General features: G+C 41.3%; 1 protein-coding gene across 6 annotated transcripts in view; it reads right to left on the reverse strand.

Annotated features, from left to right (window-relative positions):
* The window catches only part of RGS7 (regulator of G protein signaling 7), a 129034-nt gene that overhangs the window by 61369 nt on the left and 39674 nt on the right, over positions 1–27991 (reverse strand). For all 6 annotated transcript variants that reach the window (XM_083496915.1, XM_083496914.1, XM_083496913.1 and 3 more), the window contains exon 3: positions 3777–3873. In XM_083496915.1, the coding sequence (XP_083353041.1) occupies positions 3777–3873 (97 nt within the window). The remainder of the gene's footprint in view (positions 1–3776; positions 3874–27991) is intronic.

The following is a 27991-nucleotide window of genomic DNA, read 5'->3' on the forward strand; positions in this document are numbered from 1 at the left end:
TTCCTTTGAAAATGAGGCACAGTGGAGACTGCAGTGTCTTTATAATATATGGTTTATTTACACGTATATACAACCTGAACCTATGATGGAGGGGCTCACAGCATTCACACCCCAAGAAGATCTTGCTTCTCCCATAGCCACAGCCTTGGATTTGAGCGGAAATCAAACAATGTGTGCTCTTATGCGCTCTCGCTCTCTCTCTTGGCCTTTTCCAGCCTATCACCTCCTCCTTAGGTCACATCACAGGAAACTCTACTCCGAACTCTGGCAGGAGAAGGGGTCCCATCCATTTGTCTTTGGCACAGAGCCCCCTCTCCATAGCTTTCTTAATGGGACATCACTTTTCCTTTGCTTTTTAAATGGCTCATCACACCAGGCATTTACCTCATTAGGAGGCTAGCCTGTTATATTTTAACACTTGCTTAATCCAGGGGTTCCATGTCTGGCATCCAGTTTAACACTCCAGGTCTTGATTAATTTCTAACACTTGCTGGATTATAGGTGTCTGGCACCCCCAAACTCATAACACCTGGAAAGTCACTGCTGGTCAAGGTACTGAATAGCTCATTGTGTTGGAGAGACCAATGGTGTGCCTTTGTATCAGGCAGCTTGCTATGCTAATTTGGATCTAGGCTTGGTCATGATTAGAGCAGATCCACCGTAATCAATGGGATGTAAAGTATCACTAAGGTCCCAATGGCACTAAATATTTAGGTGGCGCTGTGGGTTAAACCACAGAGCCTAGGACTTGCTGATCGGAAGGTCGGCGGTTTGAATCCCCGCAAAGGGGTGAGCTCCCGTTGCTCGGTCCCTGCTCCTGCCAACCTAGCAGTTCAAAAGCATGCCAGTGCAAGTAGATAAATAGGTACCACTGCGGCAGGAAGGTAAACAGCGTTTCCGTGCACTGCTCTGGTTCGCCAGAAGCGGCTTAGTCATGCTGGCCACATGACCCAGAAGCTGTACGCTGGCTCCCTCGGCCAGTAAAGCGAGATGAGCGTCGCAACCCCAGAGTCGGCACAACTGGACCTAATGATCAGGGGTCCCTTTACTTTTACCATACCACTTTAAACAGCCATGGCTTCCCCCAAAGATCTTGGAAACTGTAGTTTAACTGTAGTGCTGAGAGTTGTTAGAATACCCCAAGAGAGCTGCAATCCCAGAGTTTCCTGGGAAAGGGGATTGATAATTGTTAAACCACTCTGCACCCTCACAAACCACATTTTCTAGAATTCTTTGCCATGACTGTTTAAAGTGCTGGGATGGATGGGGCACAAGTCTGGATCCAGCCCATGGTGTCTAACATGCATTTAAAGAGCTGTGGAATAGTTTTTAAGCAATGCTCTACAGTACATTATCTAACAATATCAAGCATAGAAAGCTATTATACATCATTTCTTTGATTAATATATCAGGTTTCCTTCACTTATCATTAGTTCAAGCCATTCCGCCTGCAATCACAGCTCCGAAAATGAAACCTGGACTGCATAAATCAAGTGCCTCCTCTTATTACTGATATTCTAATCAGAACCAGACAAGAAGACACCTAAACTCATCAGTGTGATTATCTCTGTTGATTGTTTCATGTGATTAAGGTATTAAATGGCCGCTTTCCTGTCAGCTGCTCTCGAGAATTAAGGAATGCCAGTTTGCTTCACGGCCTAGATGCTAACTTTGCAATGGATATAAAGGGAAAGATCCCAAGATGAGACTGCGGCCAGTCATTCATTTTAACATTAACAAGCCTCTCTAATGAGTAAATGAAGAAGTCACATCCTCAGTTTACTGACGAAGTCTGTCTAGCAGGGAAATCCTGTGGTAATTTCTATCCATTATAACCATCTTGCCAATAAATTGACAAACTTGAAATGAAACATTTTGAGATAAGTGAAGCAGCTTTTATCCTAGGTAGGCTGTGAAAAATGTGAAAGTGATCCATTTCCCCTCATGTTTGCTACCAGCAAAATCTGGGATATGTTCCCCCAGGATTCCTGTGACTCTCCAGATGTTGATTGACAACAATGCCCATAATAATAATTTTATTATTTATACCCTGCCCATCTGTCTGGGTTTCCCCAGCCACTCTGGGCAGCTCCCAACGGAATATTAAAAACATGATAAAACATCAAATATTGACTATGATGACCAACTGACCACTGACCATGCTGTTTGGAGCTGATGGGAGTTAAAAGTCCAACAACATCAGGAGAGCCCAGATTCTCCACCCCTGATCTTACTTTTTTGAGCTTGCTGTGGTATAACTATCCTACCATGAAAAAAGCGACAAAAATCCTATAAGAAATTGAGCAAACAAAGTAGACATTTGCTTAGACATTTAGATTAACCACCTGGGCAATGAGTAGAATTGAAATTTAGGTCACCAAAACAAAGATGCAAAGTGCATTTCATCAGTAGATTCTGAATTGGTTCCAAAGTACTTAGAACTAAAGCTGGGTAGATTTGGAAATTCAACTCTAGGGTACCATTAACATCAAATGAAAACATTATTTCCATCATAGTTTCACTTTGAATAATTAGGGTTTAGTTATAAATGTATTTAGAAGAGAAGCTGTAGGCAGGATTTTTGTCAGGAATGCTAATTTAATTATCAGTCATTAAGAATTTGCACAGGGATATCTGTACAACAGGAGAATTGTGTTTCAAGGGCATATAAACACTTTTATCAATTTTATCAATAGATAAAATTGGAGGACTTGTCCCCAGAGGGAATCCCATCATTGGATCTAACAGCAGGCAGTTGAGGAGGCTTAATCTTAAAAGGATTATTTTCCTTCCGCCAAATATCTTGGGAGAAAATAAACATTAGTTTATTTTATCTGATTTTGCAAGTCATTTTCTTGTCAAAGCCTTAGCTCTTCCAGACACCTTGGCATCAAGGAGCGACAATTTTTATTAACTCAAATGCTTTGAGTTAAAGACACAAAAGCAACCAAATAATGTGAATCAATTTCACTCCTCCTTCGCCTCTCAACAGTTGTTCATACCCGTACATAAAAACTCATCACTTCCCCTTCACTTCATTGCATCCGCAAGCCTCTCTGGTCCTCCCTACTTCTCTTTCTTTAAAGCACATTACACATACAATGTACAAGTCTTTTGCTCCTGTATTCCCAAAGATCCCGCTTCAGATGCTCAGATGTTAAGATAATGCACTACCACAGCATGCAATGTATGGGGAGCTCAATTGGGGCCTCTGCTATATATATATTTGGGGGGGGGGGAGCTCTTGGTACAGTTTCAATTATGCTCCCAACTTCCCCAATGACAGAAGGGAAGGGTGGATAGGAGCTGAGCTTGACTCAAGTTCAAAAGCGGCAGCAGCACCCATTGCTGAAGAATATCCAGCAGCCCAGCAGGGAAAGCTTTCTTCCTCCAACTCCTTCACTTTCTGCTTTGTCTTCTCCTTATTTTTCGGATCCACACCCTCCTTGGGCCTTATCTCCCAGTTTGTCAGGTGCAGACGCTCCATTAATGTCCTTAATCTGCCCACCCACACCTGGGACTCTTAGCTCTACATCAACAAGCTGTGCCTGTCCCCTGGAACTCCTGAATGGTGGCAATGCCATCTTCTCTTGATTTTATTTAATTGAATACACATAACAATGCTCACAGCTCAACAGATGGTTCCAGAATCATGGAGCTAATGACTTCCTTGCTTGCTTTGTGTTTTATCTTGGTGTTTGAGCTATCATCGTCCACATATATCTGTTACAGCCAATGCATTTCCAACAGGACATAAGGTATATTTTGAACCTTACCAGAGAAGACACTGGGAATCTTGGAAAGAAAACTTTTGACTGTACGAATGAGAATCCCGTTTTTCTCATCTTGCATACGAGCTATGACATCTTCCATCTGGGCAAAAGAGAAAGAAAGAAAACAAACAAATTGCATCACTGCAATTACCATGTGAAGAGACGTAACTGATTTTCTCAGAAAAAAAGAACCAGCACCTGAAAATTACATTTGTTTCTAATGAGATATCCGATAGGTGAAGTTTATGAAAAGTTCAGTATGATGAAATGGTGAAAAGCTATACAACAAAACAAGAAATCTCTCCCACAGCTTCTACAAGAGCAAGTTTCTTTCAGTCACCCAGGGCCTTGCAGGTTCAGAGGAATAAAGGTGACACTGTCTAGTGACCATCCACTATGACTAGCTCCAGGAGCCTAGTAGGGTTTTGTGCTGGTATTTCGGTGTTCCCCACTTTTAAGATTAGTAGTTTTCAGAGCAGCTTGTTATCAGCATAAAGATCCACTGTCTTCACATGCAAAGTCTTGACTATGGCTGAAGTATTCCTCTGTATAGTGGACTTTTGAGGATTAGTTCCTATCTGATATGAATGCCCAGGTACAAAATACACAGCAGATGCGCACATGAATTATGCTTATTATCCTTCATCATCCTTAAAATACATGCAGGCTATATTTTAAGGAGAATGGAATATAGCAGTTTGATACATACCTGATGTACCACTCATGTATTTTATACTAGAGTACTCTCATCCAAGTACAAAAAGACTCACAGCAACTCACACTAAATTGGTTCTGACATAGCTCTGAACTGAAGGGAAAGTCAGGGACAGAGCCTAAGGAACTGCCAAACCAATACTTTTTACTCAAGAATCACTGTGTGTCCACCACCACTTTCTGTCTTCCAACTGACAGCAGTTGCAAATAAATCCACCACACACACACACACACACACACACACACACACTGTCCATAAAGAACATGTCCCCTATGAGGTGATTGGAGCTGAGCAATGTAGTAATACAAAACATTTATTAAGTCATTTATAAAAGTAGTAGTCCAGTGTTAGCTGCTTTAAGGGCTGGTTTCTGAAACCAAACATTTGGTTTAAAAGCACTGAAAACTGTTCGCTGAAATTTCTCATGTTCAAGGACAGCATTTGTGATAGTATGGAACCTGGAAAATCTAAACCTCAACTTTCTGTTTAAAGGCTTGCCTAATCCACATAAATTAGATAGATTAGTAATTTGGGGGAGGGTCGTGGAGTCCCAATCTGTCACCAACGGTTCTCAGATAAGACATTTCACATGAAAACATAGCTTTTTACACAGAAAGCAGCCTGTTGTGCATGGTCATCATACTCTGAAAAGAAGGGGAGAATGTGAAATAAGATTTGTATCTTTTAAGACAGTTCAAACAATTGTATGCTTTAATTTTTGTGACGGTTGGTTTACCCAGAAACATTACTGAGCTTCTATATGTTGTTCTGTGTGAGTTTTGGAGAAAGTTGACTGGTGCCTGACTCATTCCAACTCATTCTTTCTCTTAAGCACAACAGAATAAAAAAAGAATGACAAAATATGTATCAGATTGCTACACAGATAAAATCTTGATTTAGAATTTCAGCTCCCCACTCCCCATCCTGTTTAAATATATGTAGGAACTATATATGGATAAATCTGTCAATTGTGGTTACTCTCAGTGTCTCATTTTTCCAATCTTAACTTCAGTTCCCCACACCTCTACATCATGGTCATGTTTAGCCTGGAGAAGAGGAGGTTAAGGGGTGATATGATAGCCATGTTCAAATATATAAAAGGATGTCACATAGAGGAGGGAGAAAGGTTGTTTTTTGCTGCTCCAGAGAAGCGGACACGGAGCAATGGATCCAAACTACAAGAAAGAAGATTCCACCTAAACATTAGGAAGAACTTCCTGACAGTAAGAGCTGTTCGACAGTGGAATTTGCTGCCAAGGAGTGTGGTGGAGTCTCCTTCTTTGGAGGTCTTTAAGCAGAGACTTGACAACCATATGTCAGGAGTGCTCTGATGGTGTTTCCTGCTTGGCAGGGGGTTGGACTCGATGGCCCTTGTGGTCTCTTCCAACTCTATGATTCTATGATTCTAGGGTGCATTTTTTAAAGTTGTTTTGAAAATTCATCTGTATTTTAATGTGACTTTCTCCTAATGTTTCTATGCAATTGTGCCTACTATACACAAGTTTGCAAAACAATTCCGTATAAAACAAACAATTTTTGTATAGCTTTTTTTTTTTTTTTTTTTTTTACTAATATATGTATTTTCACGCACACTTTGTCCTAGCAAAGGGCTCCTTGGGGAGGAAGGACAGGGTATGGATTCAATAATTAACAACGATAATAAATAATATATACATTCTGTACACTACTTGTGGCTGAAGAAGTGCAAATTTTGCAGAATTTCACATTTCAAAGTATGGCTGTGTTTCAGTTCTCATATTGTTTCAGAAAGTGTAGGTTAGGGAGGCTTGTCTTGTCTCCCAGCTGTTGCCTTCCACATGAAGACAGTTGTAGATGGAGCATTCACTTCAGGCCACACCCTGCCTGCTCTCCGCCCTCCGGTGCCGGAGCATGAAGCTCTGCCACTGTCCATTCCTCAGCCTAAAAAACCTTCAGTAACTGCCTGCCTACCCCCTAAGTCCCCATATAAGGGCTTAGCCTTGCTTCCCTTGAAAGCAGCCCGAGTCTTCAGCCTGGGAAGAAGTTGAGAGGTTTGAAAAATGAAACCAGCAGCCACTGACTAACTGCCCCACATTTGTGTATATTACAACATATCAATGGTTAGGAAAAACCAGGAAACAGAAACCCACATCAATGGTGAACCTACAAAATCTCTGCCCACCATTCTCTGTTCAAGGTCACATCAAATATCACCCTCACTATAAGTCACATGGCTAGGAGAGCACATTATCTCCCTATTAATGCTGTATAATAGGCTTTTCCTGGCATTGAATTGATCTTATTTTACAAAATGGAGGCTGCATGCTTAGCTGGGGAATATGTTCCCCTTGAACCGAGTACCTTTTGGCTCACAGCTCTATTTCCATCATGCACAATCCCAGTTTCTGTGTTTTCTACTTTACAAACATGCGTTAATTTCTTCTGCAAAACATTAGGCCCTCCTGCCTGTATCCCAAATCTCTTCTCCACCACTCAGTGCCTAGAACAATGGAACATGTGTAATAGCTTAATTGGGGCAATCCAATGAAATCTTCTTCTAGTTTTGATCAAGTAGTCTAATCTGGGGAGTGGCAGCTGTTCCCTGGCATAAATTTCCTCCCTTACTGATACGCCGCTGTTCGCTTCCTAAACTCCACTGTAAAGGATAAGCTCCTTTTGCTTTGCTTGGCATTTAGCCTCTTGTGGTTCATTTATCTCCTTATCTGTTTAAACCAGACCAGCTCTGACAATGCAGCAAAGCATTTCAGTCTGAACCTTTCGTTTCAGAAGGCTACAAATCCTTCATGTGTGCAAGGAGCAAAATAGCTGCTGAGATTAAACGAGAGAGGGAGAGAGAGGGAGAGAGAGAGAGAGAGAGAGAGAGATCTGCAACAAATAAGCAACCTGCTGTTTGCACCACAGAGCTGCAACAGAAATTAGCAGACATACACATACAGATGAAGGACACCTATGCTTCCAGTAAATGTCAGAAAATCTGGATTTCATGTTTACTGGATGTTAAAATGTTGGATTAGGACTGGTTTTCAATATTGCAATATATCACCAGCTAAACATCATACCAAAATATCACCATGTCTGAAATCAGAATGTGAATGGGCTAATGTGCTGGCAACCACTACTACTCAGGCATCTAAAACTGATACAACTTAAGAAAAAAACCTTTAACAATTTGTTACAACTGTTATTTTATAGTACAGAGCAATGGGGCAGCAAATATCGTAAGAGAAGTGATGACTGGCCTCACAGTTTTTCCCATATCACAATTTTTTACATAGAGCACACACACACACATTGTGATTTGTGATATATCACCATGTCAAATATTATGAAACCGTTATCACAATGTGGACTTAAAACCAATTTTGGACGGCGTATCAATACATTTTCCAGCCCTTGGAGAGACTCAGATTCAAATCCCCACTCAGCCATGAAGCTCCCTGGGTAACCTTGGGGCAGCCACCAAATCTCAACCTAACCTACCTCACAGGGTAGTTGTGAGAATAAAATGGGGCTACACTAAGTACACTAACTTGTTCGTGTACACTAAGTACTTGTTAGTGTACACTAAGTACACTAACTTGACCTCCTTGGAAGGAAAGCTAGGCTACACATTTTAAAAAATCTGTTATTTCAGGAGGTCAGTGAGAAATAATATATGGTGGATTACCAGATACTATTCTTTTTCCTTGAATCTCTCTCTCTGTGTGTGTTTGACCTATATAGCCTTAAAATTTATTTACAATATTTATGCACCATTTTTCCCTACAAAAGTTCACACTGGCAGGTTGGAATTATATGTGCACTGGGAGCTGTTGTTTTGAAGTGTTTACAATAGCATCTCATTTAACTATTGGTATTGTTTGAACAATTCTAGAATACTTTTTTTAAAAAAATTGTGATTTGTGCACACAAATGAAGCAATATATGTACTTATCCTCCATCTGATAAAGGCGGTGGGGGGAGGAGGCAGGAGTAACCAGTGGCCCTCCACATGTTGCTGGAATACAATCTCATAATCCTTGATAATTGGCCATGCTGACTGGCGTTGATAGGAAATAAAGTCATTTTTTTTACATAGGTTAGCTATCCCTACATTAAACTCTTTCAACATAAGAATATAAATACTTACATATGGCACTCTCAGAGGGATATATGGTGGGATAACCATGTTTATATACACTTATTCTTGAGAATAATGTACATAGGAGGGAAATCTGTTTGTTAAAAGCACCCGTGCATAGTGGTTTGAAAAGCACAATGCTATATAGCTACTGATTAACAAAACAACACTTCAGCAGCACAGAAGAGGTTGTTATAATCAAAGATATGATGACAGAAGATATCAAGCAGTAATCAGTTTGTCTTTTATCACCCCTCCCTTAGGAACGCTCTGTTAGTTAGGACAACATTTGAAAAATCAAAAGATAACTGAGTAGCATAATGCAATATGAAATTACATTTCTTCTTTTCTTATTTCAAATTAATTTTGATATTTAGTGACTGAGGTGTTAAGACCTGGGCTGGATCTTGACACATCAAATAAGTGTTTCAGTTAAATGCATTGTAAATTAAAACAAGGAAAACAGGTGGGGGGGACTAGACAACACATATAAATTGCTTTTTCTTTTCAATCTAGCTGAGTCCTTGGACACAAGGCATCAGGATTCCAACCCAACCTCTACCAAGGACTCAAGTCAAGTTATGTTCAGAGCTGTAAAATGGGTATAACTTCAAAGTCTTTTGGGTTCTTAGGTTATGTGTACAAACTCAATCCCAGACCAGACAGCAGAGCTATGGCTAGCTGAGGGCACAACATACTATCTTGCAAAAGTGAGGATCAGCTGTCATTCTCTTAACACTTACATAACAGCCTGGCTTCTTCCATAAATATTGGAAGGAAACTCGGCAGGTGCTCCTATACTGCTCTTTCAGACTTTAGGCTTCATGGAATATTTGACAATATTTGTCTCAGATGTAGACAATGCCACAACTGATCAGTCAGTTTAATCACCCACTTGACTAGCATCCAGTCCCTAGTTTAACGGGATTCCCCCTGAGATTTCATCTTTGGCCACAATCCACACAACTCCTTCACACAAACATATGTCAGAGACAGCATCCTCCAAAAATCTTTCCCCCTACAGTGCATCAAAGTCTGTCTTAAAAACAAGAACAGGGTTTTGAAATTCAGAAGCCTCATCAGCACAGAAGACAGAAAGGACTTGCCATATTTATTGCTCTAAACTCTTCTCTGGATCAAAGCCAGTGTACTCAACTAGGTTGTATCTTCAGCTACATGACCATTTCACTTAATGGGCTTGAGCTGAGCAGGTGCAACAAGGAAGGCTTCTTGGGTTTTTCCAAATGGGATGGGAGGAAACTGATTTTGATCATAAGCAAGGCTTGGACTTTCATCCCCACCCGCCCCTGCAATGGTCTAGTCCAAACGGCACCACTGTCGCCTTCCACAGTTGTGATCAGAATGTTAAAAGCAGCTTGCCTGAGTTGTCATATCAGTGTAAGCTTCCAGTTCCAGCCAAACACATGCTGGGGATTTGTCACGCCAGTTAGTAGTTGGCTAATGCCAAAGTAGCGCAATATGTGACACAATAATTTCACGACACTTGGCAACACTTTGAAGTTGCTTGCCCATATATTTCTCCCCTTTTGATTGCCTATGTGTTTATGTGCGTTTCTATCCATTTAAATTTTAATAACTTAATATGGCAAAAAAAAGAAAACCCTCCAAGTTATTCATAGCTCCAGCTCAGATCTCTTGCAAACTAGGCTATGCTGGCTTGGGATTTTATCGTGCTGCCAGCTCCGGGGTTTAGTTTTCAAACTGCAAGAGCAAAAAAAGAAAAGCAGTGTCTAGTAAAAGAAGGTCCCGTATCAAGGTAGACCATTTTTGACACAAATTTCCCAAAGGAATGGTTGAAATCATGCCAACCTAGCAAGTCTTATGCTCTTGCAAATTTGCATACAAAACCCAACTACCAAGAGCACCCTTTGCATTTTCTTATTCCATTAACAATGGCCAGTGAAAGCTATTTCACAGGGATGAAGAAGGTGCCTTATCTGGAAGCAGATATCTGATCAATCCATCTCACTGATGTATATGTGCCCACTGGCAGTATTTCAGACAAGGGTCTCTCCCAAGCCTGCCTGGAAATGAATGCAACCCATTTCACAAAAAGAAAAATGTATTGCTGATAAAATGAATGCATTAGAAATACTGGATCAAGTGTAGCACAGCATTGCTCTTCATCTCGTAATGTTAAAATCTTATTAGTTTAATTATTTCTAATTGTTTATAGTTTGTTATCAGGCAGCATATAAATAATGTTAATAAATAATACACTTATTACAACTTATTACAACAAAAGAAGCCAGAAGCTCTAGCTATCCTTTCGACTTTACATTTGAGAAGGGAAGCTGCTAATGTGTGGCCTATCATCTTAGCAGAAGAGAACAGGTACTCATCCAGATTCATACAGGAGCCGATCCAGCTAATGACCACCTAAATACAGAGGACATTTTCAAACCCAATATTCTTCTGATCCTTTGAGTGTTCCAGCCAATGTGGGAGTGCATGAGAAATAACAAATGCTCAGCAATGATAGTGTCAGCCTTAATTTTCTTCTGTGACAATGTGACAGACCTTGGTGTACAAAGGGCAAAGCAGAGGACATGGCAAACAAGAACCTTAATGGCACTTTTTATACAGCCTTGCATATCCTGCCCCTAAACAAATGGTAGATATGTGAACAACTGTTTGACAACATAAGATCCGTTGGAGAATATCCAAGGGAGAAGTAAACATTTAGAAGCCAGGGATGCTCCCATTCATTCAGATGTTCTATTCTAAGATTGAATAACGCAACTATTCCTCTACGGCTTTGTCTCATATTTCGTATTCAAGTCTGTTTTCATTTTTAATCATAGTTATTCTTTTCGCTCAGCTGAATTATGGACATCCTGATCTTTCAGTTGCTAGAGTGCCAAAAGGCGTCTATGAATAAAATAGACAGAGGTTGGCCAGGCATTATGAGAGCAGATGTTTCATTTTATATCTTCATTTAAAAAATTAAGAAATACAATGCCTATGTCATAGCTTATCTATGCCCAGCAAAAATACATAACCCATAAAGAAAATCTCAGTTGCCAATTACCCTTTAAATCTCCCGTTGAACTGAAAAAAGGCATCAGCATCTCCTCTGTGGTCCTCTCACCCATTCCTCTCCAGGGTCATGCCATCCATGATAAGCAGGACTCCAGGTAAGCAGCATACAGATGAGGGGTGTGGATGGAAGACATGATCATGGAAGGAATGAGTGTCCAGAAGCAAAACAGATTATTATCCTTTCTCCCAGTTCAGCTGGACATTTACGATGCAATGCTATACACGCCTACTTATAAGGAAGCCCCATTCCGTTCAATGAGATTTAACTCTAGAGCAAGAGATTTACAAATGATCTTGTATATAATTCTCTGTACTCTGGCTCAACAAAGGTAACAATATTATTGTGCACATGCACACATGCACACATTCCCATTATGACAATGAAGAAAATAATTATGATTATGATCCAGCAAATCCTCCACTTAGCTCCATAGAGTTTTTTCTTCTTCTTCTCCAAACAGTGTGTGTACACATATCCCTTAAACTAACCTCAGTGCTTAAATTGTTGCTGTTGTTTAACTTAGGATAACTTGCAAACAACTTGCAGTGCAGCGCAGCCAGGATACTATTGTGAGACGTGCATACCAGCTTCTTGAATTCCAAAACAAGCTACATATATTGCAAACCCCGAACCTAAATCTCCTCTGCTGAAATGCTTTTGTATGTGTTTATAAAATGGACCCTTTGCCTGTTTTCTTAACGAACTGTTTTAACTTGTAACTAGAGCTGAGCTGAAAGCTTTATCTAATTTATAACCTATCTAATTTATATTTATTTATTTTAGTGAAAATGGGGGTGTGGGATGGGTAAATTGGGGGACAGGAGACTTACCAGAAAAGCAACAGTTCCTTCCCCACCTTTCCCCCACCTTTTTAAGGTGGCACCTTAAAAGTGGGGTGGGGGGAGGTGGGGAAGGAACTGTTGCTTTTCTAGTAAGTCTCCTGGCCCAGTGACTGCCATTTTTCACCCACATTGACCACTGGAGTGTCCTAGATCATAAATTTCCAATAGTAATAAGTACTTGTTACTCAAGTTCTCCTAACGGAGAATGGTTCAATCACAACATAAAAGGTTACATTCCAAATGCAGTTTTCTTTAGACCACCGAAGTCTATTGGGTCAAACTAGACAGTTGCTAAATACATAGCATGCAGCTACATCTCTAGCTTTTGGCACCAAAGGGAATTCCCCCTCGCCTAGGCTCCCAGCTACTATGTTAGTACAGTGGTACCTCAGGTTACAGACGCTTCAGGTTACAGACTTCGCTAACCCAGAAATAGTACCTCAGGTTAAGAACTTTGCTTCAGGAAGAGAACAGAAATCACGCCGGCGCGGCGCGGCAGCTGCAGCGACAGGCCCCATTAGCTAAAGTGGTACCTCAGATTAAGAACAGTTTCAGGTTAAGAACGGACCTCCAGAACAGATTAAGTTCATAACCAGAGGTACCACTATAGCTTTCATTCCAATCAAACTGGGAAGAGAAGAGGTAAATCTTCACTCCTTGCCATTGCTTTCCTGATAAAAGATTCCCTCTGGGCCTGTAGTTAATAAGACAAACATTAGATACATACCTGCATGCTATGTAGTGAACGCCTAGTTAACCCTATTCCACTCTCCTCAACTCCCACACCATCCTGGAGCCACCACTGCTCACTTCAAAAGACCAGGGCTGTTTTTACACTTCTGAATGAAACAATAAAAGCAGATAGTGTGATCTAAATACATTCTGAAGTTAAGGTTGAAACCCACGCTGCTGTCCAGCCAACAATTGTTATATATTCTTCAAGGTAATCCTGTGATCTCAAGCACAACCTTGAATATGGATGTGTAGTCTAAATGGCAAGGAAAGTGCTAAAGGAGAGAGGGAACTCTGGGTGTCCTAGAGATGAGTCACTTGCTACTACAATAAATTCAGGACGCTGTAGAGAGGTAAATGTTCCTTCAGTCACGTTGGTTCACAAAACTTATTTCCCCATACGCAGCCAAACAATCAGTGAATTGTAACCAGTCTCACTCTCTGGAGTAAGTCAAACATCTAATTCACATAATGGTCAGGTGGATATGAAGTACAAGGGCTGAACATTCAGCTTGGAGCCCAATTCATGTAACTGCTTTTAATGTTATTTCCCTCTGTCTGCTTGACTGGACTTGCATGGGGTAGAAATATGTTTCTCACGAAATTGCTGCAAGTACCACACAATACGAAGTGGATTGCGTGAAAGCTCCATCCTGAGTAAGCTTTGACATGTGCACACTCAAAGCTAAAAATGTTATGGCCAGGGGAGTTAAACAGGTCTCATTGCCCTTTCTACATTTGAATGTATAGCTTATAAAATGGTTTGGATACTTCTTCGGAAATATGGACTGCCTATATCAATTCATCTGAAGGAAATCAGCCCTGAGTGCTCACTGGAAGGACAGGCTCCAATACTTTGGCCACCTTATGAGAAGAGAAGACACCCTGGCAAAGACCCTGATGTTGGGAAAGATGGAGGGCACAACGAGAAGGGGACGACAGAGGACAAGATGGTTGGACAGTGTTCTTGAAGCTACCAGCATGAGTTTGACCAAACTGCGGGAGGCAGTGGAAGACAGGAGTGCCTGGCGTGCTCTGGTCCATGGGGTCACGAAGAGTCGGACACGACTAAACAACAACAACAGGCAGCTTAACATGTTTAGTTATATGGTTTCATTAATTTATTAGTGGGCAGTTGAGGAGAGTATTGTGTGCCTGTAATTCTTCATAGCTCCACAAGCAAAAAAAAAATAAAAAATCAGATGTTTTGGATGTTTTCTGTAAGGAAAGGTGAAATGTCAGGGGACTGTTTCTGGAACATCACTAAGGGGGGCAGGGCACAAGCCCCCATGGCTACCATCCTATGCATGTGCAGGAACCCAACAGTGGACAGAAAACTCCCATAAGTCATAGGAATGGCTCATCAGTGACTTAGACAAGGGCGCAACTGGAAAGATTTGTTCAAATTTTGCATTGTTTGTTCAACGTTGTTTAGTCATTATATATCACAAAATAATTACCTAGTTATGAAGAGGACTGTATATTTATGAAAAGGCTGTACAACCAACTTTTAAGCATTCAGAATTTTTCAACTTTTAAGCATTCAGAATGCAGCAACAGTGCATAGGTGATGGTGCTGGAGGAATGATAGCGGTACCCTCCTGGTGGCAGCAGCACTGCATGACCCAAGGCGGGGGTGTGGCAGGACGGAAGTTGGAGAAACTCTAGGCTACTGCCAACATGAAGTTCCCCCAACCTTGACACTGCCTCACTCCACCCCTTCTCACATGCACCACTGCTGTCAGAGTGTAATGAATGGATACATGGTCTGCTTGTGGGTATCAAGAGACATCTAGCCTCGTCACCGTTGGAAACAGAATGCTAAACTAAATGCTCTGATCCAGCCTGATGGGTCTTGCAGTCTTGTTATTTTATTGCAGTGTGATGACAATTTGCCTGGCTGAAGCAACTTTATGGAAGACTGTGTTTTATCTGCCAGGGCTGTCTCTGCTTTACTATTGTTGTGACTTACTTTTGTGACTTTAATTATTGTTAAAGCAGCCCTGAGTAATATATGTGTATTAAAATGGTGAGTGTTGTGTATGGAAGTTCTCACCCTGTGTATATAGTTTTCACTCAGGTCCACGTAAGTTAATTTAGGCGGGAAACCCTGGGCTGTTGTTGTTACATGTTGACAGCCAGCTGCCTATAAAAGCAGGCCGGCTGAGCTGTTTGCTGTTCAGTTCAGTTACAGCTTACTTATAAAGAACTACTTGGAGAAATCTCTGTGTTGTCTGCTATGTCCACCCACTACTTAATAGTGGGGTATAAGTCTTAATAATAAAGAGAAATAAATATATAGTAGTGAAGCTTCCATTAGCCCTTGAAGTCAACAGAAATGCTCCATGCCCTACAAGACATGCATTTGCAAAAGAAGATGAGCTATTCTTTCTACATCCTCTGCCACAGACGCTCTTCCATAATGGTGACTTTTACACAGCACAGAAAAGAGAATCAATCTCAATGTTCAGAAAGAGAGAAGTGGACTGTTGTTGTGGGCATGAGGATCGATGAAATTACTTGACGATTGACTACTGTAATTCCTTTTTATGGCCTTTCCAAATTGTTGTTTTCCAGGGGAACGATGAAGTAGAGTAGTCTCTAGAGGCAAGAAGCAAGCTCAAGACTCACACACAGGTATGCAGGATTTCTGCAAACAGGAAAGGGTTCAAGACATTCTTCCTGCTGAAGTGCAACCCTCATGCTAAGGTAGGCAGAGCAGCAAAGTGCAGCAAGCTCAAAACAGAGATTACCGTAATATGTGGTTTGAGCTTTGTGTTTTCTTCACACTCTTCAACCTTACCCAGTCTAGTCTCCTCAGATGCCTTAGTCTACAACTCCTTTCAGAACTGCCCCCACTGTCATTCCATATTTGGAAAATCTCTCTCTCTGTATCAAAAGGCTGAGAGCATCCCTCTGTTTTTACAGATATTCAGGTAAAGCTCCTTCACATAGTTGAGAAAACTGCTCAATTTTTTACCCCAGGTTGAACATCCCATCTTTTACCTTCTACATTCTGTAAATTACCATTTACTCTGCCTCCAGTGCGCTCCCACCACATGACATTAACCACAATGTGGAGCTATCTTGTAGTTGTTTTTTAAAAAAATGATTTTTAATTTCAAGTAACAAAGCATACCTATGCAAGTAAAACAGAGCATAATAGTCATAAAGAAGAAAAAAAAAGAAAAAATGGCAGCTGGTGGTTGCAGTTTTAGATGTTCCAAGAAAAGCAATCAAGTGTAAGTGCCTCTCCACAAGGTTCCATGATTCAATGGAAGGTGAAAACAATGTATGGTAGTCTTAACCAGGCTTCCTCAACCTCGTCCCTCCAGATGTTTGAGACTGCAATTCCCATCATCTCCCTGATCACTGGTCCTGCTAGCTAGGGATCATGGAAGTTGTAGGCCAAAAACATCTGGAGGGCCAAGGTTGAGGAAGCCTGGAACAGACAAAAAAAGCTCAACAACTTTTGTGTCCGGAATTTTACTTGTATAAATATGGCAACCTTTTGTAACTTCATTTCTCGTAATCAGGGAACCACCAGAAGGCACTTGGAGCTGGACCTCATATTAGAAGATAGTGCAATTTTATATGTCACACAAACACACACACACAGAGAGAGAGATACATTTCCTAGTCAAGAAGTACATTAACATGAATGACATTAGCTGAATGACAATCAGCTTGTTCTTCTGGTCCCGGTTCCACCCACCACCCACCCCACCCCCGCTTGGCATTACCTAATAATTTTGTTGCTGCTATAATAACAGAATGCAACACTACCATTTGAAAACAGTAACACACATATAAACACTCTTTTCTAAGAATATGCAGCAAGTATCACACCAAAACTAACTGGCTATCCTTTCAGCATAGTCAATGAATTTTCTACAACCTTGAAAAAGATGCCATGCTTACAGTAAAAGAAATGCTTGTTTTGTGGTGGATGTTTTCAGAAGGAGTGCATACTGTGTGTCGCACTGAAAGACTCTTAAGCCAGGCGTGGAGAACCTATAGCTCTCCAGGTGTTCCTGAGCTACAGCTCCCATCAGCTCCAGCAAGCATGGCTAATGGCCACAGATGGTGGGAATTGTAGTTCAGGAACATCTGGCGGGCCAAAACTTCCCCATGCCTGCTCAAAGACATTTCATAGGAAAAGTGAAAGGTTATTCTATGAAAAATGCTAGCAGGCATTCCAGTTATTAACCATCTACTCTAGCACTTACTCGGCAGTTCCTTCTGGGGTGTATAAAATGCAATTTCTATTTAAAGGTGAAACAACCAACTCTATTACCTTATAAGCTAATATTATTTTAATTACCTATTTATTACATTTGTATCTCACCTTTCTCCAGGAAGCTTGGTGCAGAACACATAAGGTTGCTCATTTTATCCTCTGAAATCCACCATTCTGCCCCTGCTGTTTGCATGACATGAACTAGGCCTGAGACACAAGCGATGGCATGCAGTACAAGGCAGAAACAGATGGCAGTTCGAAGACACACACACACACACTGGCTCCAAGCCAAAAACAAGGATGCATGCAGCAGCTGGGACTGTGCCTTTTTTCAAAACCCACCTGACCCACCAGCTGTTTAGTGGAGGAGGGAGGGACAGCTGCCCCATACAAACACACACACGTTATTGGATCAAAAAGGCAAACTGTACATGGCAGCCTCCATTTACATCCACAATTCCCCATGCATTCTATGGTATGTAGCATGCTGATGCACACATTTGGAATTTTATTTCTTTATTTAAAATACAAAGTTATAGAATATGGCCATACAGTATGTGCCCCCAAAGTTAGACACCAATAGCGGACACTAAAGACATAAAGAATGTAATTACAAGAATATTAAATCTCTATAAGCTATAATAGGTAAAGGTAAAGGGACCCCTGACCATTAGGTCCAGTCATGACCGACTCTGGGGTTGCGGCGCTCATCTCGCTTTATTGGCCAAGGGAGCCGGCGTACAGCTTCCAGATCATGTGGCTAGCATGACTAAGCCGCTTCTGGCGAACCAGAGCAGTGCACGTAAACACCATTTTCCTTCCCCCCGGAGCGGTAGCTATTTATCTGCTTGCACTTTGACACGCTTTCGAACTGCTAGGTTGGCAGGAGCAGGGACCGAGCAACGGGAGCTCACCCTGTCGCGGGGATTCGAACCGCTGACCTTCTGATTGGCAAGTCCTAGGCTCTGTGGTTTAACCCACAGTGCCACCCATGTACCTCATAAGCTATAGTAGACGAATACCAAAGATGAAACTGTTTCTACTATCCCACTACTGAGACAGTTTAAAGTATGCAATACTAAAATTATTAAGGGCAATGTTAACTGAAAGGGAGGGGGATGAATCCTATGAGATGCAAAGAGAACAGCTATAATCTCGGGTTGCAGTGTATTAAACATTCCCATTAACTTATTAACTTATTAAATGGTACCAGAGTAGTGTCTGAAAGCATATGAGGCTATCAGCTTGCTGGACCTGCTCAGTGCTAGGATAGGAGACTGCCTGGGAACCACTAGTGTGCTGCCTTGGGTTCCATGACAGAAGAGAGGTGAGCTAGAATTTAAAAATAAAAAATGAATAAAAAAATAATGACAAATTTCTAAATTGCACTGGTGCTTCAGAAAACTAGGGAATCCACAGACCATAGGAAATTCATGAAATGCACTTATAGCCCTTGACTAATTTAGGGAATGGGAATGTGGGCAACTCCAAATTACTTAAGTCCCACTGAGTAGAGTGCCAAGTCTAGATTGAACCCCATAGATTTATACACACTACGACTCAGAGAGAAAGTTCCATTTTGCTAATTTGCTCCTTCAGCATTTGACAAAATCAGCAAGTTGAGATGCTTTTGCTTTTTCAATGCCTCAGAGCAAATTATTCAGAAAGGTAAATTATTATCATAAATACTGGTACCAAATACCATCTGCCTGTAGAGAATGATTATTAAGTGGGTGGGGGTGAGCTAGTACAATTATCTGGAGACAATTGGACAAGTCTCTAATACATAAAAACTGTTGAATAGGTACACCAGCAAAATATTGAAAGAGCAATTTAGCTCAAGCAACGTCTATGCCAGAACTTTTTGTCTGTATATTAGAAATGCCTTGATTTCAAGTTTATTATCCGTAATTGATGTGTTCTAGTCTCAGAACATTTCCTGCTAAGAATGAAAGCACCATTTGCTAGGCTCTGAGAAGAAGCCAGAACATTTTTCTTGCTTCTTTGCAAAACATCACACAATAGGATGCTTCAGAGATCTAGACATTAAATCTGCTCTGTTGAATTTGTATTTTTACTTAGGCTGTATACCGCCTTGTGATATTTCTTACGAAAGTGTAGTTTATAAATATTTAAATACATAATATTTTGCTTGTTTATCATCTTAAATGATATGCAATTAATGAATTAAATCGGAGGTGGCTAACCTATCGCTCCCTGGGTGTTGCTGCTCAACACAACTCCCACCAGCTCAACCAGCATGCCCAATGCCCCCAGGGTGACAGAGATGCAATTCAGCAGCCTCTGGAGGCGCGCAGGTTAGCCACCCCTGAATTAAATAAAAACACTGTTCACAAAGTCTTGAATATTGAAGTCTATAGAGTGCTCTGAAAACACTCCCATCACAATTAATACCTTATATTTCCAAAGCAGAACACCCGACATATAATTCCAGACAAGTCGCATTCATGCCATTATTCCAAATACTGTATGAAACCTTGGTTTTAAAAGGGAGAGTTTAAATTCAAATCATGGAATTGTAAAGTTAGAAGGGACCACCCCCTGCAATGCTAAAGCATCCATGACAGGTGCCCTCCCTCCCCAACCTCTGCTTAATGACCTCCAATGAAGGAGAGGCCACGGCCTCCCGAGGGAAACCATTCCACTGTTGAAAAGCACTTACTGTCAGAAAGTCCTCCCTGATGCTTTGTCGGAATTTCCTTCCTTGGAATTGGTCAAAGCTCTGAAAGGCCACATTCATTTTTGCCTTTAAAAGTGCAAGGTAGTGCCTAATTTTATGGTTATACGGCAGGACAATGGGCTGTATCCAACACGACAAGTTCGCTGCCACAGTGGACTTCTGTGCTCTGCTACAGAGCTGCCTCCACCACCCACATTCACTCAAAATCAGCTCTGGAGGGTTGGGCGACGCTCCAGAGCAGAGGGCAGAGAGGAAAGGGAAGTCCTGTTATACCAGTGGAAACCTGCTAGTGCAGCATCGACTGCAATCCATCATCTCCACCAGTCTCACCCCCCTATGAAGCTCACCTTACTTTCTATCTCTACAAATGCCTGAAGGGTAGGCAACATAGGCTGCAATCCTATCCTCCACGGCATTTATATGATAACTGCCCTGAGATCTACAGGTACAGGGTGGTATACAAATGTAAACAACAACAACAACATATTTAAATTAAACACCAGGGAACCTTGAGGCTAAGCATAATATATAAATAGGTTCCATAAAAGAAATATTCCTTCCAGGTTGAGAATTCTGGATTGAGAGCCAGTGTGGTGTAGTGGTTAAGAGCGGTAGTCTCGTAATCTGGGTAACTGGGTTCGCGTCTCCGCTCCTCCACATGCAGCTGCTGGGTGACCTTGGGCCAGTCACACTTCTTTGAAGTCTCTCAGCCCCACTCACCTCACAGAGTGTTTGTTGTGGGGGAGGAAGGGAAAGGAGATTGTTAACCGCTTTGAGACTCCCGAAGGGGAGTGAAAGGCAGGATATCAAATCCAAACTCTTCTTCTTCTTGTGCTACACGGAGGACCGGTTGAACTGCCAGCGGTTATATAGCATTTTTATTGATTTTTCTCATTGCTCTTCACAAAGAGAAAAATAAAGCCAATGTTCTTGTTGCACAGCATTTGTTGCTGCCCTAATAGTTGTTTGCTAGAGCTTGCTAATATTTTTGTTATAAAGTGTCTGCTGGTTGCGGTGGATACCTGACACCGAGTTTCTGAACTGCCACCAGAATTTGAGCTACTTGTGACTGGTTAGGTATCTAATACAGTGGTACCTGGGGTTACAGACGCTTCGGGTTACACACGCTTCAGGTTACTGACACAGAAATAGTACCTTGGGTTAAGAACATTGCTTCAGGATGAGAACAAAAATCGTGCGACGGCGGTGTGGCGGCAGCAGGAGGCCCCATTAGCTAAAGTGGTACCTCAGGTTAAGAACAGTTTCAGGTTAAGAACAGACCTCCAGAATGAATTAAGTTATTAACCAGAGGTACCACTGTATAGGCAGAGTACCAAATTGCCAGAGAGGTCTTCCTTGCTCATAACAGATACTTTCCAAATGCTTGAGGTCATTACAGGTAGCACGAGATGATGAAGCACACATTTTGGTTGCTTAATACAATGAAAATCAAAAGGCTGAACAGCCAAAGCCTATCTGAGCTTTTTACTCTGTTCCCTTAAACCAGTTTTTGCCCACCTTGTGCTCTCCATATGTTTTGTGACTACAACTCCCATCAGCCCCAGTCAGTTTGGCCAGGCTGGCAGAGACTGATGGGAGGTGTAGTCACAACAGTCTGGAGGAAACTGTTTTAAACCAACCCTTCCACACTGTTTTGGGAATTAACAAATGCTTTTATTATTACCGGATTTGAGGTGGAGTGAGGGGAAGCCATATGGCTGGGACTGGAAGGCTTTTAACCGTAATCCTGTCAGGGGTCAACCCCCCCTAAATTTACAATACATAAATACTATACACACAAAAATAAAAAAAAGATTAACCCACATAAGCACAGAGCAGGAAATAAACTAGGAAACCATGCCAGAAATGACTATTGGAAGGAGACTGTGAAGTTAAATATCCAGAACTTAAATATCCATAAATATTTCAAGCAAATGTGTGTTCTTTCCCCCCAATGATTTTATTTAAAGTGAGAAACGGTGGTTATATGTGTGCTAAGTGTCATAATGCTACCAGTGATACAGGAGTCAGAATGTACTAAATAAACTGTGGTGACATTAAGAAAAACTGTCGGACATTTTTGACAACCTGGTAGCCTCTAGATGGTTCTGAACTACAATTCCCACCATATAACATATGGAGGCCACCAGGTTGTCAAAGACTGATGTATGCCATTGTGTGTGTGTGTGTGTGTGTGTGTGTGTGAGAGAGAGAGAGAGAGAGAGAGAGAGAGAGAGAGAGATCTTTCCCTAATTCTGACAATATACACATACATCAGACAAGCGACTATGACGACATCCTTGAAACCCCCAATAAAAACAAAAGCTGAATAATATTATACAAAGCTTTCACTTAAAAACTGCATTTCCCGTAAAACAGTTGTTGTGGACTGGCCAGTGATGTATATCATTTTAGTCTAATGGAAGTTGCAAGGAATACTATTAACCTCCGCTGACAGCGCAGGCACAGCATTACAAAAGACCATTTATGTAATTCATTAAAAATGATCAGTGAGGCATTCTAGAGCCACCGAGATGAAGAACCAGTTTTATGTCTGTTCATAGCTGGCTGCATCTTATGCTTCACAACTCTTTAGGGGCCCATTTGTCACAAGTGCTCCAGTGTTTATGGAAGGCAGCTGGCTGTGGGCTCTGCCGCTTTCCACAACTCTTGCTTTGTCACAACTTAGGTGGTATTGTGCATGCTGCTGACATCCCCCCATCCCTGCTCCATGTGCCATTTGAACGACACATCTCAGATGTGAAATTTCTTGAGGATACCATTACACACAAACACACTTGCGAGCCAACAACAACAACATTTTAAAACCCCGCTTTGACGAACAGCAGTCATCAGCTAGGAATATAGGAAGCTGGCTTATAATGACTCAGACCATTGGTACATCTGGCTCATTATTGTCTAAATTGACTGGCGGAGTTCTCTCCTGGTCCTTCCTAGAGATGTGTTTGTTTGTCATCTGCAATTTCATTTAAAAAAAGATCAAGGCAATATACAACATATAAGAACAAAATCAACAAAATGTGCCCATAAACACATCGTTAAAGACATCAGTAAAAGACATCGTTAAAGCATCAGTAAATGCTGATGGGTTAAAAAGATAAAATCTATATTGTAATATATGCCCCCCACCACGATTCAGGATCCATAAAGTTAAAAGAAATATTCTACATCTCAGTGACAGGTTCTGGATTTTTATTTCACCGATCTTTATAAAATGCTGTGAGATTTGCATGGAGCCATCATTGGAGTCGTATTGGTGCATCTACTGGGAAAAGTTAAAAGAGCTGGAAAAAAATAAAACATAAATTGCTTTTGCAATCTAAAGAGGGCATACTGCTTTAGGGACTATTCCTTTCACTTTCCTTGTGCTGATTGTCCTACATCTTTATATCCACTTTAAAAAGTACAGTGGTGCCCAGCAAGACGAATGCCTCGCAAGACGAAAAACTCACTAGACGAAAGGGTTTTTCAGTTTTGCATTGCTTCGCTAGACGAATTTCCCTATGGGCTTGCTTTGCAAGACGAAAACGTCTTGCGCTTTTTTCTTAAAGCCGCTTGAAGAGGTGCAGTTGTGACGGACCGTGCTTCGCAAGACGGAAAACATCGCAAGACGAAAAGACTCGCGGAATGAATTATTTTCGTCTTGCGAGGCACCACTGTACTACGTACCTTGAGATTACGGGCTAATCATAAACATTACAGAAATAAGTCAACATTGTTAAGAGATACTTTGGGGCTGATACCATTCTGGTCAATGGCCACACTGTATCCCTGTGAGGGATTTAAGGATTGTCCTATACATGCAGAAGAATGAGATGGCTGCCATGAGGTGGTAAAACAGACTGTTCCACTGGAGAATACAAGAGACTGCACCATTCTGAATGCTTCCTCGTGTGAAAGAAGAGAGGGGGACACACCTGCAAGTAGAAAACCAGCAGGTCAGGGATAAAGATTGTACCTTGGCCTTTTATACATACAGTGCTACCTCTGGTTATGGACTTAATTCGTTCTTAACCTGAAACTGTTCTTAACCTGAGGTAGCACGTTAGCTAATGGGGCCTCCTGCTGCTGCTGCCACACCATTGCCATACAATTTCTGTTCTCATCCTGAGGTAAAGTTCTTAACCTGAGGTACTACTTCCAGTTTAGTGGATTCTGTAACCTGAAATGTTTGTGACCCGAGGTGTGTGTAACTCTTGGTACCAGTGTACTGGCAAGCTTTGATTTGTTTTGTTTTGTTTTAATATGGGACAGAATTTTAAAAATGTGATATTCTGTCTGAAACAGGACAGCACCCTGCACAACCTCAGGACATTGAAGAATTCATTCTGCTGCTGTTTATAGATCCAGCTTCTGCCAGTGTGGAGTTGAACTCTCTTTTTAGGATGCACATTAGCTCTCCAGAGGCATCCCCTCTACACACATTAATGCACTAATGTCTGAGTCATGTCAGCTTCTTTTGATCTGAGGACTTTAGATAACTGGAGCTGTGCCCAGATCAGCCAAGGGGTTTACCGTTCAAGGAAAGCCTCATTATTTCATACCCATTTAAAAGGCAGAACACCTATCTTTTTCCATGAGCAAAACCGGGTATCAGGCAGGTAGCTCTTTCCATAGCCTTGTTTAACAGAGAGCCTAAATGATAGGACTCTGTGTCAATGCATGCCATAACCAAAAGAAAAGCATTCTCTTGTTTGTGCCGTAATAATCTGAGCTAAGAGCCATGGGGGAAGCATCAGGGAAGCAGCACTGTATCAAGACATGCCATCTAGTTTAGTATTGTCTGCACTGATGGGCGGCAGCTCTCCAGTCCTTCCAAGTCCTCGCTGGAGAAGCCAATGATTGCCCCTGGGACCTTCTGCATGTAAGGCAGTTGCTCTTACCACTGAGCTATAGCCCTTGGGCAGTACAGAAGAGAGGTGCAATGGGAAAGGCATAGCTGGCACGCAGGAGGCAGGAGGTGGGAAAGATTTCAGAAGCAGCATCAAGATAGAGGAGGCAGAAGCAGCTCAGAAGTGTGGACAGCTTGCAAAAGAGGAGAGAGTCACTGGCTGCCAATGACTGCTTGTGAACAGCATGAAATGGGATGGGGCAGAGAGAAAAAGAGGAGGCCATGGAAAAGGCCTGTGGTATGTGGAAATGTATCTTTAATGGAAGAGTCCAGTTCCCACCTGATACTGGTGTGGTGTCATTTAGTCACACCGGGTGTGTTACAAGAATGGATGAGTGTTGGTGCTAATGAAAAAGAAAGCTGCTTATACACCTGCATGACTCTCCTCAGTGCTCACCTGAGTGTCGGACCCTGAGTGAGTCCATCTCTCCACCCTTAGGCTCTCATGCAAAGGGTGTTCCAGGGAAGAGGTCCATCAGAGTTGCCTCTTTTAGGTACCCAGAGCCACCTCTTCAGGCCAGCCTATGAGGCCTTCTCCCTTTGCCCCCACTTCTCCTATCTTCTTGCTCTGCAGGCCTCACCTAGAAAGGGTGAATTGATTTGCCTGCTCCAAAGCCTTTCTCTTTCCACAGGGAATTACAGGAGGTAGAATTAATCTAATTCTCTGTAAGAATACAGTATGTATAGATATTGTAGCAAACTTATTCAGTCTTCTCGACAACTATACATAATTGTACCCCATACTTAGGTGCATTTAAATTTCACTACAAAGAGAAATAGCAAGCAGAATTGCTGAATTGAGAAGTCGGTCCCACTCACCAAAAACACATGGTTGTTTAGCCGTTAAAGCAACATAGCCTGTAATTAATTGTATTGCCTCTGAATTGTATTGCCTCAGCAAAGGAGTGAAGAGGCATGGGGTAGTCTATACCAGATCGACAGGCTTTACATTCCGCCTGAATCTTTTTAATGAAGTGCAACTTGAATTTAAAGTGGTTGCAGATTATTTGCAGAAGTCAGATTACAATATGGCTCATGTTTGCTTTCTTAGAAAACTGGAGTATCTGAAGGATTAGGAGAAGAATTTCAGCAAAACCATGGCTGATGTAGAGATTATAACAGGGGGGAAATCACATCAATATGCCAACTGAATAAAAGAGAGTCTATTGCATCCCAAAACTGCTAAAGCTTTGCTATTGAACACAGCAGAATGTATGTATCCAAAAACAGATCATGGGTAACAGTCAGCTACGTAGATCAGCTTGTACAAGGATTTCTACTTGCACAACACAACTTCCCCTCCTTCTCTTTGCCCCATACACCCTTGCCAAATATTTCTGGTGGGTTAGGGGAAACCCCAGAAGAGCTTTGGGGTCATACAGGGAGAGGAGAGGCAGGGTAGTTCTGTTGCGCAAGTGGAAATCATTGAAGCAATGGATCTACTCTGTTGAATAGTACTCCATATTTTTAAAGTTAAGGTGTTTTTATCTATTGTCAATTGCGCGATTAGTGATTTTAAGATTTGCAGCCAACTACAATGTTTTGAATAGGGTTGGTGCTTTCAGTCCCCAAAGCCATTACTTTCTTGATCCAGAAAAAAAACCTCATCACTGCAGTACTATGATGGATCTGAAGCAAAACTTGGACTATTTTGAGAAGAGATATAAAAATGAGAGACACAAATACAAAGTGCTACAATGAACCAAGTGCTTTATCTTTCCGAAAAACTGAAAATGTCTTTCAATAAACTCTACAAATTGTATGCCATTGCCACCACGATACCTCCATCAAGTGCTGAATGTCAACTAACAGTTTTATGTCTGCAGAAATTAAGGCCTATTTGAAAAGCAGGATGTGTGACGAATGCCTAAATAATATTGCTATACTAAGAGCAAAGAGATTCTCCCAAGCCCCCAGCACTGAAACTGTTGTTAACCATTTTGCGGAACAGCAAGAGACACACAAAAAGGATATGCAAACTATTTTGCAGAGTTTCATTAGAACTGGCAGGTTCAGCTTCCATAGACCATCTGCATGTGTGCCTTGCCTTAATTTGCTCTCTTCCCTCCCATTTACTATCAATCTGATCAGCCCAGACTCTTATTAGCTTCGGTACCCAACAGCAAATCTTTGATTTCCTAGTGGAATAAGACCTGGGGCTACCTTGACTAGTCTCAGTTTGCTCTTCATTTTCTCTCACTGAGAATGTACACCTGGTTAATTCCACCTGTGCTAGTTCGAAAGTAATTGCATTTTCTAAAGAAATACATCATTAGTCTGTCTGCCACCAAGGAAATGTTTGCATAACGAAGGGCTGTCTAACTTGTTTGGGGGTTGCATATGTTGCTGCACTACAACTCCCATCATCCTTGAACACTAGCTGATAGGAGTTGGAATACAACAACATGGTATAAATACATAAACAAATATCACCTAAATTAATTATCAGTCGTCTATTGTCAATTTTATTTATTTCCGCCTTTCCAAATATACTCAATGTGCTTTACATCAAACTGACACAAAAATTACAATATAAAAAATAATATAATAATTAGCTGGTAACATCTCAATAGTTAACACACCTCAATAACACCACACCACCCAAATATAAAAATATCAGGTAACAGTCCATTAAACAATTAATCAAAACATACAATTCATAGTTACAAGAGCATAACATCCCAAAAGACCTTGAAAACAGAGATATCCAATACAATTTATTTTTTAAAAAAATAAATTTTTATTAGTTTTCACATTTTTATACATATTATCCTTTACATATATCCAATTACAAGGTTCCCTGAACCTTCCTACTTCCTTCCCTCCCTCCCATGGGTTCTTAAATTAAAAGTTTTTGTTTGTTTTTTTGCATATTATCATTTTTCCAGCTAT

This window comes from Podarcis liolepis (assembly GCF_965112155.1).
Source record: "Podarcis liolepis genome assembly, chromosome: 3".
NCBI classification, from domain to species: domain Eukaryota; kingdom Metazoa; phylum Chordata; class Lepidosauria; order Squamata; family Lacertidae; genus Podarcis; species Podarcis liolepis.